The following is a 16,211-nucleotide window of genomic DNA, read 5'->3' as shown; positions in this document are numbered from 1 at the left end:
TAAGCACAGAGAGGTCACTGGTTCCATTCCCAGTTAGGGAACATGCCCAGGTAAAGGGCTCGATCTCTAGTAGGAGAGCATGAAGGAGGCAGCCAATTGATGTTTATATCTCTCATCAATGTTTCTCTCCTTCTCACTAATGTTTTTTTTCTCTCTCTTCCTCTCCTTCCTCTCCTTCTAAAATCAATAAAAACATATTTTTAAAATGTTCATTTTGTTTTAAATGTAGCTAGAATTTTAAATTATAAAATTGATCTCTTTAAGACTATAGCTGTAGTATATCGCCATATTACATTTTTCTGCAACAATAGAAGTGAGGAATGGTATATACTAGTATAAGTGCAGACTAAGACCAAATAGAGAAAAGTGCTGACTTTCATCTGCGGAAAAACTTAATTAAATGACTTGAAGCTTTGACTCTAATTACAAGGAGCAAGAAATTTTCTAAAGGACAATTTTTCTTAAATCTTTTCTCCTATCCACATGTCAATAAAGAAGCTACTGAACAAAGCTTTATGCCGGAAAATACGGTGATGAATGTATTCTTATAATTAAATCCAGGCAGTCATTATCTATGGTTCTCAAGCTTTAGAGTACACTAGAATCAACTGGAGGGAGGTTAGCACACAGATTGTTGAAAGGGTTCCCAAGATCCTTTCAGGAGTTCATGAGATAAAACCTTTTCACTACAACATTAAGACACTTACTTGCCATTTCACTCTCATTCTCTCACAAGTGTACATTGGGTTTTCCAAGGCCTATATCACATGTGATAATGTCATTGCTCAGACAATTAATGGAATATATGCTTGTATATTCTTGTTTTCTAGACTTCTAAAGTATGGTTTTGGAGTATAAGTGTGTATGTTTTCAATGGTTAACTCAGTTTGTCCTCAATACATCTACTGTTCTCAACAAGCTTTTTTTTCTATTATACCTGCTATAATCTGTATAACTCCATAACCATCCAATAAGTTCTTTTGAAATTCTAATGTTTTTCTTATGCCTATATGAAAATTAAAAATGTTGTTGTCTTATTTTTCAATAACATTTAAAATTATTTTGAAGTTTACTGTACTTAAAAGAGTAGGTTATTGTATTACATTGGCTAGAAAGGTGCATGAGGTAGCTGAAAGACTGATAGAGCCTTCTGCAATTGACAGTGTTGAATGACTACTGGGTGAAAACTCAGTAAAGTTAGGAAAAGGAATCACCCCAGTGTCACTTCCCAATAATACAGTAACTTGTTAAATTAAAGATTTAGCTAGAAGCATGAAGACAAAGTTAATATTTCAGGATATTAATATCTGGATAAATCTCTAGACAGCTTTTTCTCTTGCATCCACCCAATTAAGCATTAATAAAAAATTTTTGTGTGAATGGCACTGAAATAACTTGGTTTATTGGCACTAAATACAATGCTTGGCACTAAATACAAATGGTGATGCAATATATAAAGTGTAAAATAACTGATTTGACTCTCATGCTTGTACTGGAAAACTATGCTGTAAACTGAATTGGTAATTTTTTCATGGAACAACAATTGGACTGATGGTACAAAAGCAACAGTGGGTAAAACTTCGGGAAGTTTAGCACAAGTCAAGTCAGGAGCATCAAACTATCCTAGTGATCATTGTCATATAACTGCAATAAAACAAAAATACTTCCTCTGATAAAATAATAAAAGTTATTAATTTTATTAAATTTTAACCCCTGAGTACATATTGAAAAAATAATCTGTATGACTAAATGAAAAATATACATAAAAGACTTCATCTCCACAGCAAACTATGATGTCTGTCTCAAGGACAAACACTTGTATGATTGTTCGAGTTGTAAACTGCACTGGTAATTTTTCATGGAACAACATTTTTACTTGAAACAATGACTGATAGACAAATTGTGATTATTCAGACGGGTTTTTAAAAGATATTTTTTCACAAAAATGAACAAAGTAAGCCTGTCACTTCAAGGAAAACAACTGGCAAAACCTGCTGCTGATTATAAATTTTGAACTGTTGAATGAAAATTAGGATTTTAGGATATTTGTATCTGTACTATGAGCTTGTCTGCTTCCCAAAACGTACAGACTTTTTTGATTCGGTCAGCAGTGATAATAAATGTGCTTGATGCATTATGATGAAATGTGCCAACATTTGGGATATCTGTGTAACAATTCACAACTCAGCAAAACAGTGTTTTCCAAATGATCAATGCATGGTGTTACAACATCATACATGGGTAAAAGATACATTCAAAATACAAGACCAATAGATTTTAATGCATCAGAGTATGAAAAGTCTATTGATATGGCTTCATATTTCACATTGCGACAAATCTTTAGGAAACTATCACTTGTAGAATTTCAATGTAGTATCTGAGAAGAACAGCCGCAAAAACCTGAAAAAGGCTATTCAAATACTTCTCTGTTTTCTAGCTGTATATCTCTGGGAGAGCAAATTTTCTTCATATTCTTAAACCAAAGTAACATATTGCCACAGAATATAGCAAATATGTGAGAATCTACATATCTTCAGTTGAGAAACAGCTATAGACAATTAGGATTTCCATAATGAAATATCCTAGCCAGATCACCCTATATAATCCTCCACTAGTTGAGAAGAAATTTCCATGAACAAAAAAAGTCCAGTCAGCGTTCATGCCTCTCTCTTAAATATTAGTGGAGATCCAAGGATCATTTATCATTTAGGAAAATTCACGTGAGAGACAAAAACTGAAATAAAGAAATGGGGAAGGAAGGAAGGACATAGAGAACAAAATGTTTAATTCAGAAACTGTAAGAAGAGAGAGAGAGAGAGAGAGAGAGAGAGAGAGAGAGAGAGAGAGAGAGAGAGAGATTGAGAGAGAGAGAACAAACAGAGGGAAAGAGGAAGGGGAGAGAAAAGAACAAAAGAAACTAAATAAACAACTAAAATCAAGATCCTCAGAGAAATAAGGAACTAAGCTATATGAAGCCATAGGGGAAAAAAAGAGAAAATTTTGAGGATTAAAAAGAGCTTTTGGAAATTAGAAATACAACAGAAATGAAAATGTCAACAGAAAATATGGATGATTAAGGAGATTTATCAGAAAATGGAAGAAAAACAAGAAAGAGAAAAATATATAAAAGTTAGAGTACTGTTTGAGGACTTCTGATATCTGATAGTGGAAATTCCATAAAGAGAGAGCACAGAAAATAAATAGAAAAAAATTATCCAAGAAAAAAAAATTCAAAAAGAGATTTCTAAACTGAAGGGTAAGAATTTCAGATTGACAGGGTCTACCAATACCTACTGAACAGAATAAAAAGAGAACCATGTAAAGGATCGCTTAGGACAAAAAGATCTTAAAAGTACCAAGATAGAAAAAAAACAGGGCAAATAAAAGGATTGGAAATTAAAAAGGCATTGGATTTCTCAACAGTTACAAGGAAAGCTAGAACAAAATGGAGCCAACGCATCAAAATCTTAGGGAAATCTTTATGCATCCAAAATATAAATCAAATTCTAATACAAGGTCTCAACATGTTTACTTCTCATTTATCTTTTCTCAGGAATTTCCTGGGGGAAAATGTTCCCCCAAAATAGGGAGTAAACCTCAAAAAAAGGCATGGATCCAACAAATAAGAGAGTCAAAGGAATCCCCAGGATGATGGTGAAGGGAGATCCCAGGATAACAGCTGTGCAGGAAGCACAGAGATCAACCAGTCCAGATGGGACCAGAGGAGGACAAGAAGAAACTGATGGTTACCTGGGGGTGTTTGCACAGAGAGAGATTTACCCTCTGAACAGAGTTAGGGATAGATTAATAGGAAATTAGGCAAATGAAAAAGACAGTTATTAATTCCAGGGAAAGCAAAAAGTTGTGAAAGAAAGAAAATGTAACCATAGCACACCACATTCTCTGCTATGAATCATATTTATTAGTAATAAAAATGTGAGCACTGAATTCTGATATCACCAATACTTAAGTAAAATGTTGGAGGATGGACAAAGGGAAGTATGTTTCAGTGTGCAAGGAGTTAGGGAGGTAAGAGAGCTAAATTCTCATTTTCCATAGTAGGAAATTAATAGATAATATTTGAATTGGAAAAAAGTCAAGAAACAGCAGGATCAGACTGTTACTTAAAAATATGGAAATAAGTATCAGAAGTGACTAAAATTATGATGATGCTTCTATAGAGGGGCAATAAGAGGTGGGAAGGGTGGAGCTGGGTACTGCTGGTTTCTATTATGAAGAAAAATGCACTACATGCTGATTACAGAAAGACTGGAAACTACAAAAAAGAAAATATGAGAATAAGAGAGTCCCTATATGCCATCTACCTAAAGATTAACACTATAAATCTATTTGTGCATTTTCTTTGAGTTAATGTGCATTTTATATTATTGGGGTATGACTTGTATATTTTATATTTTACTTTATTCACTTGACAAAAGCATTTTCCCATTTATTATGTTCTCATACATATTTTCAGAGCAATATATTATTTTGTAATAAATAACATTATGTATTTAGGTGTAACAATGTAGTCCTATTTTCCTAATATTTTATTTTGAAAAATTTCAGAAACAGGTGAAAGAATTATATAGTGAAAACCATATATCCATCACCATGGTATTACAATGAATGCTTTGCTATATACATCCTCTACCACACATTTATCAATCTATCCCTTTATCCATTCATTGATCTATTTTATGTATTGAGGCATTTCAAAGTAAATTACAGGCTTTGATAAACTTCATCCTAAACACTTGATCAGACATACTATTGATTAGAGGTCAGTATCTGTTTATGGTTATTTTTCTTAAGTTTTACATACAATGATATGCATAAATATTAGGTATATCATTTGATGAATTTCAAAAAATGGATAATCCTGTGAAAACTAAATTGCTATCAAGATGTAGATTACATTATACTCACCCCAGACAATTCCCTCATCCTCTCAATCCATATCCCTACCCCCTACATCGACAGAGGCAGTCAATGTCCCCATTTTTAAAATCCATTCCAAAATTTCATGTAAATAGAATGATACAAATGTATTTTTATATGACTTTTTGCACTTAGCATAATGTTGAGGTACATTCATTTGTGGAGTGTATCATTAGTTTGTTCTTTTATCTTGCTGAGTAGTATTCCTTTATACAAATATACAACAGTTTGTTTATTCTCTTGTTAATGGCACTTGGTCTGTTTCTAGTTTTTGCCTATTTTTAATAAAACTGTTATGAACCCTTCTATAAAAAGTTTTTGTGCAGTATAGGCATATGTTTTCATTTCTTTTGGTTAAATACCCAGCAATGAAATGATTCTACAATTAATGCTTTACACACTACAATTAATGCTTTACTATATACATCCTCTACCACACATTCTTGATTTACTTTACAATATTAAGAAATTTTCACCTCAGCATTTCTCAGGGTTAGAGAAACATGGCATTTGGTTTTAATTTTTACTAAGTCCTCCTGGCCAGGATTTTCTGGAATTGTTCCAAATTTTGACTGAACACTATAGCTGGAAGGAATAAATGACAGATCTCAGGTGCTACTTGTTGTCCTCAAATGAGTTAAAAACTTTGGGGGTATTTTTAGAGTAGTTGCAAACATATGATCTATATCTTGAGAGATGGCCAGTATTTTTAAAGTAGCCAATAAACAAAACATATTTATGAAACAATCTATTTCTCCAATATAAAAAATACTGCGCTCATTTCATTCCATTTGCATGATAAAGTGTGCTTCACTAGGGGAGAAGAGCTTTCTCTGATCCCTCCCTGTCAGCTATAATTGATCAAGCCTTACCCATTAATATTTGTATACTTATTTCATTAGTTCTCCCTACAAACACTACAAATTCTTCAAGTTCAACCTTTATCCTACATCATCCAGATAGTCTTTTGTGAGGACTCTGAAGAGGATTTAAATTCCCACACTGGAATGTAATACTTTCAGCAAAGGATCATTTATTGCTATCAAAGCAGTAATAGTTAGTAGATTATTCCAACTTCAACTCCAAACTCTGCCACTTTCTATGCAATCTTTGGATTTTTTACAACTTTCTCTAAGTCATACATAAATAGAGATAAAAAGAGTCCCTACCTCATTTGGTTGTCGTGAGGAGATATGGTAAGGCATATAAAAGTTTGCAACAATTCCCGCCCTATTGTTATTATCATTGTTGTTATTGCCCAATAAACAATTGCCTAATTGGAGGGCTGGGTGAAAAAGGTTGAGAGATTAAAAATTACAAATTGGCAGTTACAAAATAGTCATGAGGATATAAAATACAGGGTAGAGAATATAATAAATGAAAATGTAATAATTAAGTATGGTGCCAGGTAGGTACTTGTAATATTAGTGGGATCACTTTATAAATTATATGGCTGTCTAACTACTATGCTCTACACCAGAAACTAATCTATAACAATAAAAGCATAATATGCTAATTTGACCGGACAGCCAAACGACCTTCCAGACATCCTTCCAGATGACCTTCCGGATGAAGCCAGGGCTGCGAGGGCCGAGCCCCTTTCACAAATTTCGTGCATTGGGCCTCTAGTATAAAATAATATTGAATGTTAACTTAATTTAAAAAGAAGAAAACTGAGTCTCATAAAGATTTGCAAAGGTAACAGAGATAACAATTGAAAGAACTGTGGTTCAAACACAAGTTTTCTAATATCAATGCCTTTGTGCTCAAACACTCAACCATATGGGTGTCTGGTTCTATTATTCCTTCTTTGTTGTAGTTTGAATATGCCACCTTTAACTTAAGCAATTAATAAAATGAAAGTGTTGTTTTAAAAGAAAAACAATTGCCTAAATCAGCAGTTGTTGAATAAAATAATGCTATTTTGGTGGAAGAAAAAAACTCACAAATTATAAAAATAATAATTGTAAGTGACAATAAATTCTATGAAAAAAAGAGCTAAGAAAGAGAATTGATGAGGAACCTATTTTATAGGGAAGGCTTCTTGAAGGAGATAACATGTAAGTTGTGCCTTAAGAGATGAGAAGTAGCAGGTCACACAAAAAAATGGGGAGAACAGTATTCCAGGCAGAAGAATAACATGTACAAAGGTCCTGAGGCAGCCATGTCTGTGAATTTTCTATGAACCACAAGACCATGAGTGTGTTGGGACAGCGTGAGTAAGGGTAGAGTAGCACCAGATGCAATCACAAAGAGTAGAAAGTTTGGCTTTTGGGCTAAGTGCAAAGGGAAGATCCTGAAGGGTTTTAAACAAAAGAATGACAAGATTGTCAGACTTACTCTATCCATGACTCACAAAAACAATTTGAAGGAAGGTAAGATAAAATAAACAATTTGAAGGAAGATATGAAAAATATTTGGAACTTGTTTAGAGAAACTAAGAGTATTTAGGTAGAATACAATATTTTCCATCGTAATTGAAGTTATTGATTGCCAACAAACCAAAAATCCTTTTGGGATACTTAATAAAGATTTCATCCACTTTCTTTCACACCTGTTATGAATATGCAAGGACTACAGTGACCCACCTAAAACAGAGGAAGACAAGAGTTCATGAGCTAGGGAGCAAGGGTTGGAGTAACTGAGAAAGATGGCCATAGTTGATAGCTCTGAGGGCACAGAATGGGAGCATGTAGCTGAGCTATGAAGACCACATTAGATGAGAGATGATTTGGAGGATGCTGTGGGATAGATTTCTTACAGAAAGGAAGGGCAGGATTCCAGTATAAAACTGTGAGACATTGTAAGATGTTGGACATTCCAGAATACATGGTATAAGGAGACTTAGAGAAAATGTAAATTTATATTTCAGATAATTATTGTTATAAGTCAATCTCCCCTTAGGGTAACATAGTTCTGCTATTTTAAGCTTCTTCCTGGAATGTTGGAGGGGTTAATTCTCTCTTGAAGCTGCTTCATTCCCTTCATATTCTTTTTTTTTATTTGCTTCATATTAGTGACTCTCTTGGCACTAATTAAGACCACTGCCATTAATGTAATGAAGCATTTCTATTTTCATATGATATATTGAGTAATTAACAATATTTCCTCTCTTAAGGAAATTTATTCCTAAGGAAAAGCTTATGGGGAAATGCTGGCATGTTCAAATTTCCATCACCTGCTCAATGACGACAGATTGATTTAAAAGTGTACATAATAGCCGAGCTTTCCCAAATGTGTCAGTTGCTGTTTTTTGTAAAATTGTATTATTATGAGATAGTATGTGTCATAAGAACAGCTTTGGGGTTAGTTTTAACTTTTTTTCTTGGAGGATGAAGAATAGTCTATTAAATGTCAGATATAAACTTCATGACAAGTAATATCTTTTATTTCACAGCAGCTGATAGATAATAAGAGCAAAAATGGTGAATACCTACTGTTGCCAGGTAACTGCATCCACTGTGCTTCCTGCCACCTTCATGAACCTGTAAGGAAGAAAAATAACAAAGATATTGCAACTTGAAGCAAACCGTATCTACAAAGTTAAAATGAAATAAAACGAAATAAGCTGAGACATACATAAATCAGGCCAATGCCTGGGTAGCTATGCTTTCTGAAAGTGTCCACAGCCCTTTTATAAACATGGTCTATCCAACAGCTATTGAAGTTAAACTGTACAGAAGGTAAAGGTAACGCTACTTTCAGCTTTCCACACATCCTTACCATCTGGAACTCAAGACCCTATAGGACATTATGCCTATGTCTATCTTCCCAAGCCCATGCCTGATAGCGCCCACGTCACTCTCACTATGATCAAAACTTATCTGCCCCATTTTGTATTCTCTAAAGACTCTGAGATTTCCTAGAAAACTATAAATAAAGGATGACATTTCACAAGAATTAGAACACAATCGATGCCTCTGAAAAACCTCAGACCTCTCCTTTTGAAGAGGGCACAGGGAAACCCAATTTACTTATACAAGTATAAAGTGATACCAAATATACTCCTATGATGGGCTGGGAGATATGCCTTTCAACCCTGAGACCCTGAAGAACTTTTCTTCAGACAGAAATTATCTTCAATCAGGACTTCATAACAAAAGAACTCTTCTACTAGGAAGGGAGATGGTGTTTTTCAGGAAGGCCCTATTCCTGCTCTACCCCAGCATAACCTTGCCAGGTGTAGACATAAGCAAAGGGGTTTTGCTTTGTCCAAATAGAGGTTCTGCGTTGCCATTATGGTAGAAGAGGACTGAGTTTCTATAGGTCTAGAGAGAGGTAGAGAGAGAACAGGACTATGACTTAGCATTAGAATGAAGTTTATAAAAGAAGATGAAGAGGAATGAGAGGAATGAGACAGGGACTGGGATACGGAGAGGAGAGGGGAGGGGAAGAGAGAAGCAGTTGAAGGAAGAGGGGTGGAGAAAAGGCTTGGGTATTCTCTTTTCCACCCTGCCAAGTGCTCTTTCTAAGTCAATATGCATAGAATCAGCTACTTGCTTGAATAGAGAGGGGAAAACTGAAAAAAAAATACAGGGAGAATAAAAACAGATTAGCATCTCAAATACTATCCCGGCCACGTACATATTCTAAGCAGTGGAGACCTAATAATAATCTTACAAGTAGGATCATCCAAAAATAAAGAGGGGGAGATAAAATTTTACACCCCTCCCAAGGATATTTTAAAAATTAGAAAACCTAGACAAACTTAGATATAAGTTTTTTTTTTTTTAAATCCTCACCCAAGGATATTCTTCCGTTGATTTTTAGAGAGAGTGGAAGAGGGGGGAAGACAGAGAAAAATATCAATGTGAGAGAAACACATCAGTCGGTTGCCTCCTGCATGAGCCCCTCCCAGGGCCCTGGGCCGGGGAGGAGTCTGCTACCCAGGTACCATGCCCTTGACCAGAATTGAACCCAGGACCCTTCAGTCCACAGGCAGATGGTCTATCCAGTGAGCCAAACTGTCTAGGGCTAAGTATCATTTTTTAAAAAGAAACAAAATGCTTAAAATATATTTACATGAGCTTTACTCCTCCAAAATAATTTCTAAAATCTCTGAAATAGAAATACTATTTTATATAAAGCTGTCTCCATTGATATATAAAAATAACCATAATGAAAATAACACTGACATTTATAATGCTTTCTCACTGTAAATTTTTTTTCAGCTTTGTATGTGCATAACTTCACATAACCCTGAAAACAACCTGAGTAGGCAGATATTTCTAATTTATAGTGGAGGAGGCTGAGTCTAATAGAGGTTATGTACTAGCTCAAATTCATAGAGCTCATTAGTAAACCCAGGTTCTCTGATTTCAAATCCTACCCTCTTTCTAGGATCCTGTGCTGCCTCCAAGCTGTTTTCACTGAGGCCAAGAAGTGCAATATAACTCTTAGATGCAAAAATAAGTAAATTTTGACTTGAGAAAATACTACCATATTTATCAGAAAAGGCATAAAGGCCTAAGCATCGTCTTTGCCTGCTGGCTTCCTCTCACAGACTTTAGCATTTCCATGCCTGTTTGTAAGACAAGGCGCTAAAGCAGGTATCAAAAGGTGACTGACTCATGGCCTCTGCTATAAGACAACCACAATAAAGTCAAGAAGACAGACACTGAGACAATTAGCTATCAGAATCTCTATGTGTGCACTAGTGGTACAAACTAACTGTTATGAAACAGCAGTAAAGGGAGCAGTTAGTTCTACCTTCTCTGGTGTTAGAAGAGGGCTAAGCATTGAGAAAAGCTTCACATCACACATGACATTGCATCTGGCATTGAAAGAAGGGTAGGATTTTTCCATGAAGAGGGAGGTATAGAACAGCTTGAGCAAAGCAAGGAAGAGTCAAAATGAGTGTGTTCTCAGGAGTCCAGAGTGGCTGGATGTCAGGGAATAGATAAGGGAGTGACAGGAGGTCAGAGGAGCCTGTGATGCTAGTGTGTCTGGCCTTTATCATGTAACAACTAGGTACACTTCCCTATCCTATTTATATTTGTATCACTAGCACTTAACATATTAATTATAAAGTACAGCTAGCTCAATTTTCATATGTATATTTGTTGTATTTACCCTGTGTTTAAACAAGAGAGGGAGTGTCAGGATCAGATACGAGTTTTAGGAAGCTCACTCTGCTTATGGTAAACGTTACAGGTATAGGTGTGGACTAATTGATAGGAGATGAATGTAGAAGTTGGGAGACTTTGAAACGTGAGAATGAAGAAAAGACACAATTGAGAAACACTGCTGGAGCATCTAAGAGGACCTGACAGGTGTGTTTAAGTGGGGGGAGAGAGAGTACCCCAAAGTTTAAAAGTTGTTCTAAATTTTTTCAATAACATTGAATGTGATTTTTTAACTGATTTGAGGGGGAAAGAGACAGACAGACACACACACACACACACACACACACACACACACACACAGAGAGAGAAAGAGAGAGAGAGAGAGGAACACTTATTTGTTGTTCCACTTACTTATGCATTCATTGGTTGATTCTTATATGTGCCTTGACCGGGACCGACCTGAGACCTTGGTGTATGGCATGATACTCTAATCAACTGACCTACCCGGTCAGGGCCTCAATATGATTTTATATTAGTTTCATTATATGTACAGCATAGTAGTCATATAATGATACGCTTTATAAAATGTTCCTCTGACATTTCTAATACCCATCTGGTACCATACATAGTTATTATGATATTATTGACTATATTTCCTATGCTATACTTCACATCCTCTTGACTATTTTGTAACTATTAATTTGTACTTCTTAATTCTTCACCTTTTTCACCCAGCCTCCCAACCCCTCTCCTCTCTGGTAACTGGACCCTGAACATTTTTTTAAAAATATATTTTTACTAGAGGCCTGATGCACGAAATTCGGGGCTTGGTTCTCACAGCCCGGCTTCATCTGGGAGGTTGTCTGGACAGTCATTCTGCTGTTCAGCCACCCAGTCTAATTAGCATATTATGCTTTTATTATTATAGATTGATTTCAAGAGGAAGGGAGAGAGATAGAGACAGAAACATCAATGATGAGAGAGAATCATTGGCTGGCTGCTTCTTGCACACCAGGGGGCCAAGCCCACAACCCGGGCATGTGCCCTTGACTGGAATCGAACTCAATACCCTTCAGTCCCCAGGCCAATGCTCTAACACTGAGCCACACTGGCTAGGGCTGAATCCTGAACTTTTAATTGCAATAATGTTTTTGCTCATATGGGCAACCAGGGAACAGACTTTTGAGGCTGATATTGGTGAATATATTACAATCCTTCTGGCTCTGTCTCAGAGAACTTGAAGTAAATAGTTATTGATGGTAAGTTACGCATTCACAGAAAATTAGGAGGAAAAATTTAATCATCAATGCCTTGCTTGGCTAAAAGGCTTTGGACAGACAATAAAGAATACATCTAATTTGGCATTTTGGAAGTTAGAAAATGGTTCTTTATGATACTATAATCTGAAGATATTGTATACATTGGATAGTTTGTTCTACTGTAACTTGATAATTAAGTCCTTAAATACCCTTCCGTTATCAAATGCAGCATTATAAAAAGAATGAGTAAACTAGAGTTAGGAACATTTAAAGTGATGCTAATGTTTTCTCCCCACACCTCTCAAAGAAAATCTATAATATTAATAATTATAAATTAATGGACCCATATGTAGAATATTATATAGTTTACAGAGCAATATTTTAAAATTGAATATAGGAAAAGACTTACCATGATCCTGGACAGGAAAATCAATTATTATTCTTAAAGTAATTTATGGGTTTAATAAAATTCTAATAAAAAATGCCAGCAGATAGTTTTGAAACTTTATAAAATCATTCTAACATTCATCTGAAGAAGCCAAGAAAATCCTAAAAAATTGGAATAATGAAGGGACATTTATTTGATGTACCATTTATTAAAATACACCATAAAAGTTGCAATGATTAAAATATTCCTAGCTCAGAAATTAGTAAGTAGATATATGGACCAGAAAAAGAATATTTTTAGTTTGCATATAAGAATTTATTACAAGAAAAAAATCAGTATATAGAAAATCCAAAGCATTTTTAATATGGATTTGTGGCTATTTAAAAAGATTAAAGTCAGATCCTCATTTAATATCTTATCCTATATAATAAAGAGGTAATATGCAAATTAACCCTCATGTCCTCACAAGATGGCTGCCTTCGACCAGGCCAGCAGGGGCGACAGGTTGCATGGGGCGACTAGGCTGTCGGGGGGGAGGGGGCGTGAGGGGTGAACAGGCCGACAGGGGGGGCATTTGGGGGCAACCAGGTCAGCAGGGGGGGGCAGTTAAGGGTGACCAGTCTGGCAGGGAGGGCAGTTGGGGGTGACCAGGTCAGCAGGGGGGGCAGTGAGGGGCGACCAGTCACCCTTCACTGCCCCCCTGCCAGCCTAATTGCCCCCAGCTGCCTCCCCCTGCTGGCCTGGTCACCCCCAACTGCACCATGCATGAATTTCATGCACCGGGCCTCTAGTTTTGTATAAGAAATCAAAATAGTAAAACTGTAGTTTAGTTTTATTAAATTTTTTTTATACTTCAATCACAGCTTAACATTTTAAAACAAATGATATTATCTTCTTCACTTTAGTAGTATAAAGCAATAGAAAAGCTCTTTTGCTAACTTTGAGAAAACATCATTATGATACACCATGTTCACATGAAAATTGCTGTAAACTATATCTTTTCTTTTTTCCCTCATAGCAAACTAATAGACCAACTTCAAACATATGGAAGCATTTCTGCACTTATTTCAAGGAGAAAAAAAATCTAATTTTCAAATAATGTCAAGCAAAATATGCACTTCCAAATACTACCAGAATGACCAAACATGCCCTCGTTTTTTGAAATGTGTAAAAAACTCATCTCAAATGGAGCAAATGTTTTGTTTTCAGACGTCCTCAAATGTTATTTTAAAAACTCTAGAAATACAAAATCAACCACAGAAATAACACATAAAGAAAACTGATTAGCCGAAACCGGTTTGGCTCGGTGGATGGAGCGTCGGCCTGCGGACTGAAAGGTCCCAGGTTCGATTCCGGTCAAGGGCATGTACCTGGGTTGCGGGCACATCCCCAGTGGGGAATGTGCAGGAGGCAGCTGGTCGATGTTTCTCTCTCATCGATGTTTCTAACTCTCTATCTCTCTCCTTTCCTCTCTGTAAAAACTCAATAAAATATATATATAAAAAAAAAAGAAAAAAAAAAAAAAAGAAAACTGATTAGACGAAACTCCAAGGAATGGATATTATAGTCAAAGGGTTTTGGAGAATTCTCCCCATCCCCATTCTCCTTCCCTGAGAATTATGGCTCTCTACCTACCCTGCATTTATATTGTTTCTATACTCTGCTTTTTAAAAATATAAATTTATTTTCATTGTTGAGAGTATTAGAGATGTCCTACATTTTCCCTACTTTGCCCCTCTCCACCTGCTCCCACTCTACCCCAGGCCTTCAGGGCACTACTGTCTGTGTCCATGGGCTATGCATGTAAGTTCTTTGGTTAATCTCTTCCTGCCCCCCTTCCCTCTGAGATCTGTCAGTCTGTCCCATGCTTCCATGTCTCTGGACCATTTTGTTAAAGTATGGTTGGCATACAATATTATATCAGTTTCTGGTGTTTTTAGATCTATACTGGCAATGTGGATGACAAGTCCAAAAAGATAATTTTCTTTGTTTAAATATAGCATTGATGGATTCTTCTCTCTAGTTCTGCTTGTTTCTCAGAAACTGGCCCAAACCACATAAATGAATAACTTCAACACAGCTGCAGAATGCTCAGCAACAGTAATATTAGAGGTGGAATAACATGCACACAGACTAGTGTTGTCAGAAGTAAAATACCACTGGGAAAGTGAAATATCATTTAGGATCAGTATTATCCAAGGATTTTCCACCATCCACTTCCATTCTAATCCCTAGATTTAGGTCTATGAATGTAGAAGTAAAAGATGACCGAGGATGTGAATAACGACAAGAAAGAACGATCTTGGTTTTCCAAGGTTGGATGTCCATACCTGAATTATGAAGACAGAAATTCTGGATGATTAATTCCGAGAACAGAAGCTGTCTATGCTCATGCTGACATCAAATTGTGCAAAACAAGGATAAGAGACAGAAGGGGCAGGAACCTGTATCAAAGGAAATTAGCCAGTGCCAGGCAGACCTTTCAGTATTGGGGAGTCTTTCCCATTGGAACCAATGTGCTGCTATAGAAAAAATTACATATGTATGTATATATATATATATATATATATATATATATATATATATATATATATCCCCTTTCATTGTGAGAGTTCCTTTCCTCTCCCAAGAGACCTCGAATCTGGGAGAATTTCTTTCCTTTGTTATCCACCTGCACATATGACGTATCTGAAATATTGTTGAGCCTTCTCTCCCAGGGCATATCACAGCTCTCTCTTATAATAAGGCACATCTTTATTCATGGTCTTTGGGGTTTTGATTTCTACTTCTGGACCACAAAGTGCAACCCTAAAAACTGGATTCTAAATTTTTCTCCCAGGAAGGAGGATAAATCCTTCACAGAAAACTGAATGTTTAAATGAGTACAAACTTCAGTGAGACTGGGCAGCCTGATCTTTCTTCCCTTGTCTAAAAAGAAAATCTTTGGTTATATACCTAACATGAATAAGATTTAACAGCCATTCCACACATAAAACTAGGAAAAACATGTGAGAAAATTATTCATTTTGAGTTACAGCAAACCAGGCATCTTCCATTTGGTCCAAAGCCAGTTACTTTTCCATGGCTAATTATATATTGAGCTATACTAGGTACTGCATTGAACAAATAAAATATTGACAACTTTCTTTCTTTCTCTTTCCCTCCTTTTAAGCCTCCCTTCATTTTCCCTGGCTCCCCGCTTCCTTTTCTCTCTCAACCTCTATTTATATATAACTAGAGGTCTGATGCTTGAAATTCGTGCAAGGGGCTCAGCCCCCTGACGCCATGGTGGCCACCTCTGCCTGGGTCCCCGCCTGCTGCAGCAGCTGGGGGCCTCTGCCACCATAGTGGCCACCCACTCTGCCTCGGCCCTCACAGCCTCGGCTTTGTCCGGAAGGTTGTCCAGAAGGACGTCTTGTCTAATTACCATATTATGCTTTTATTCTTATAGGTTGTACACTGGCAGTAGGCTGATAGACTTCCCTTCTAGCTAAAAACCCCATTAAATGTATAGATTTATAGAGCTGTAAATATACAGAGACTAGAGATGGGTTGAAA

At 36.2% G+C, this 16,211-nt stretch overlaps 1 protein-coding gene across 1 annotated transcript in view; it reads right to left on the bottom strand.

Annotated features, from left to right (window-relative positions):
* The window catches only part of HPSE2 (heparanase 2 (inactive)), a 531,613-nt gene that overhangs the window by 168,222 nt on the left and 347,180 nt on the right, over positions 1-16,211 (bottom strand). Inside the window, exon 6 of the mRNA XM_036336390.1 lies at positions 8,379-8,426. Within this exon, the coding sequence (XP_036192283.1) occupies positions 8,379-8,426 (48 nt within the window). The remainder of the gene's footprint in view (positions 1-8,378; positions 8,427-16,211) is intronic.

Source organism: Myotis myotis, unplaced genomic scaffold, assembly GCF_014108235.1.
Source record: "Myotis myotis isolate mMyoMyo1 unplaced genomic scaffold, mMyoMyo1.p scaffold_m19_p_15, whole genome shotgun sequence".
Lineage (NCBI taxonomy): Eukaryota > Metazoa > Chordata > Mammalia > Chiroptera > Vespertilionidae > Myotis > Myotis myotis.
The sequence above is the reverse complement of the archived record's forward strand: the minus strand, read 5'-3'. Positions and strand labels throughout refer to the sequence as shown.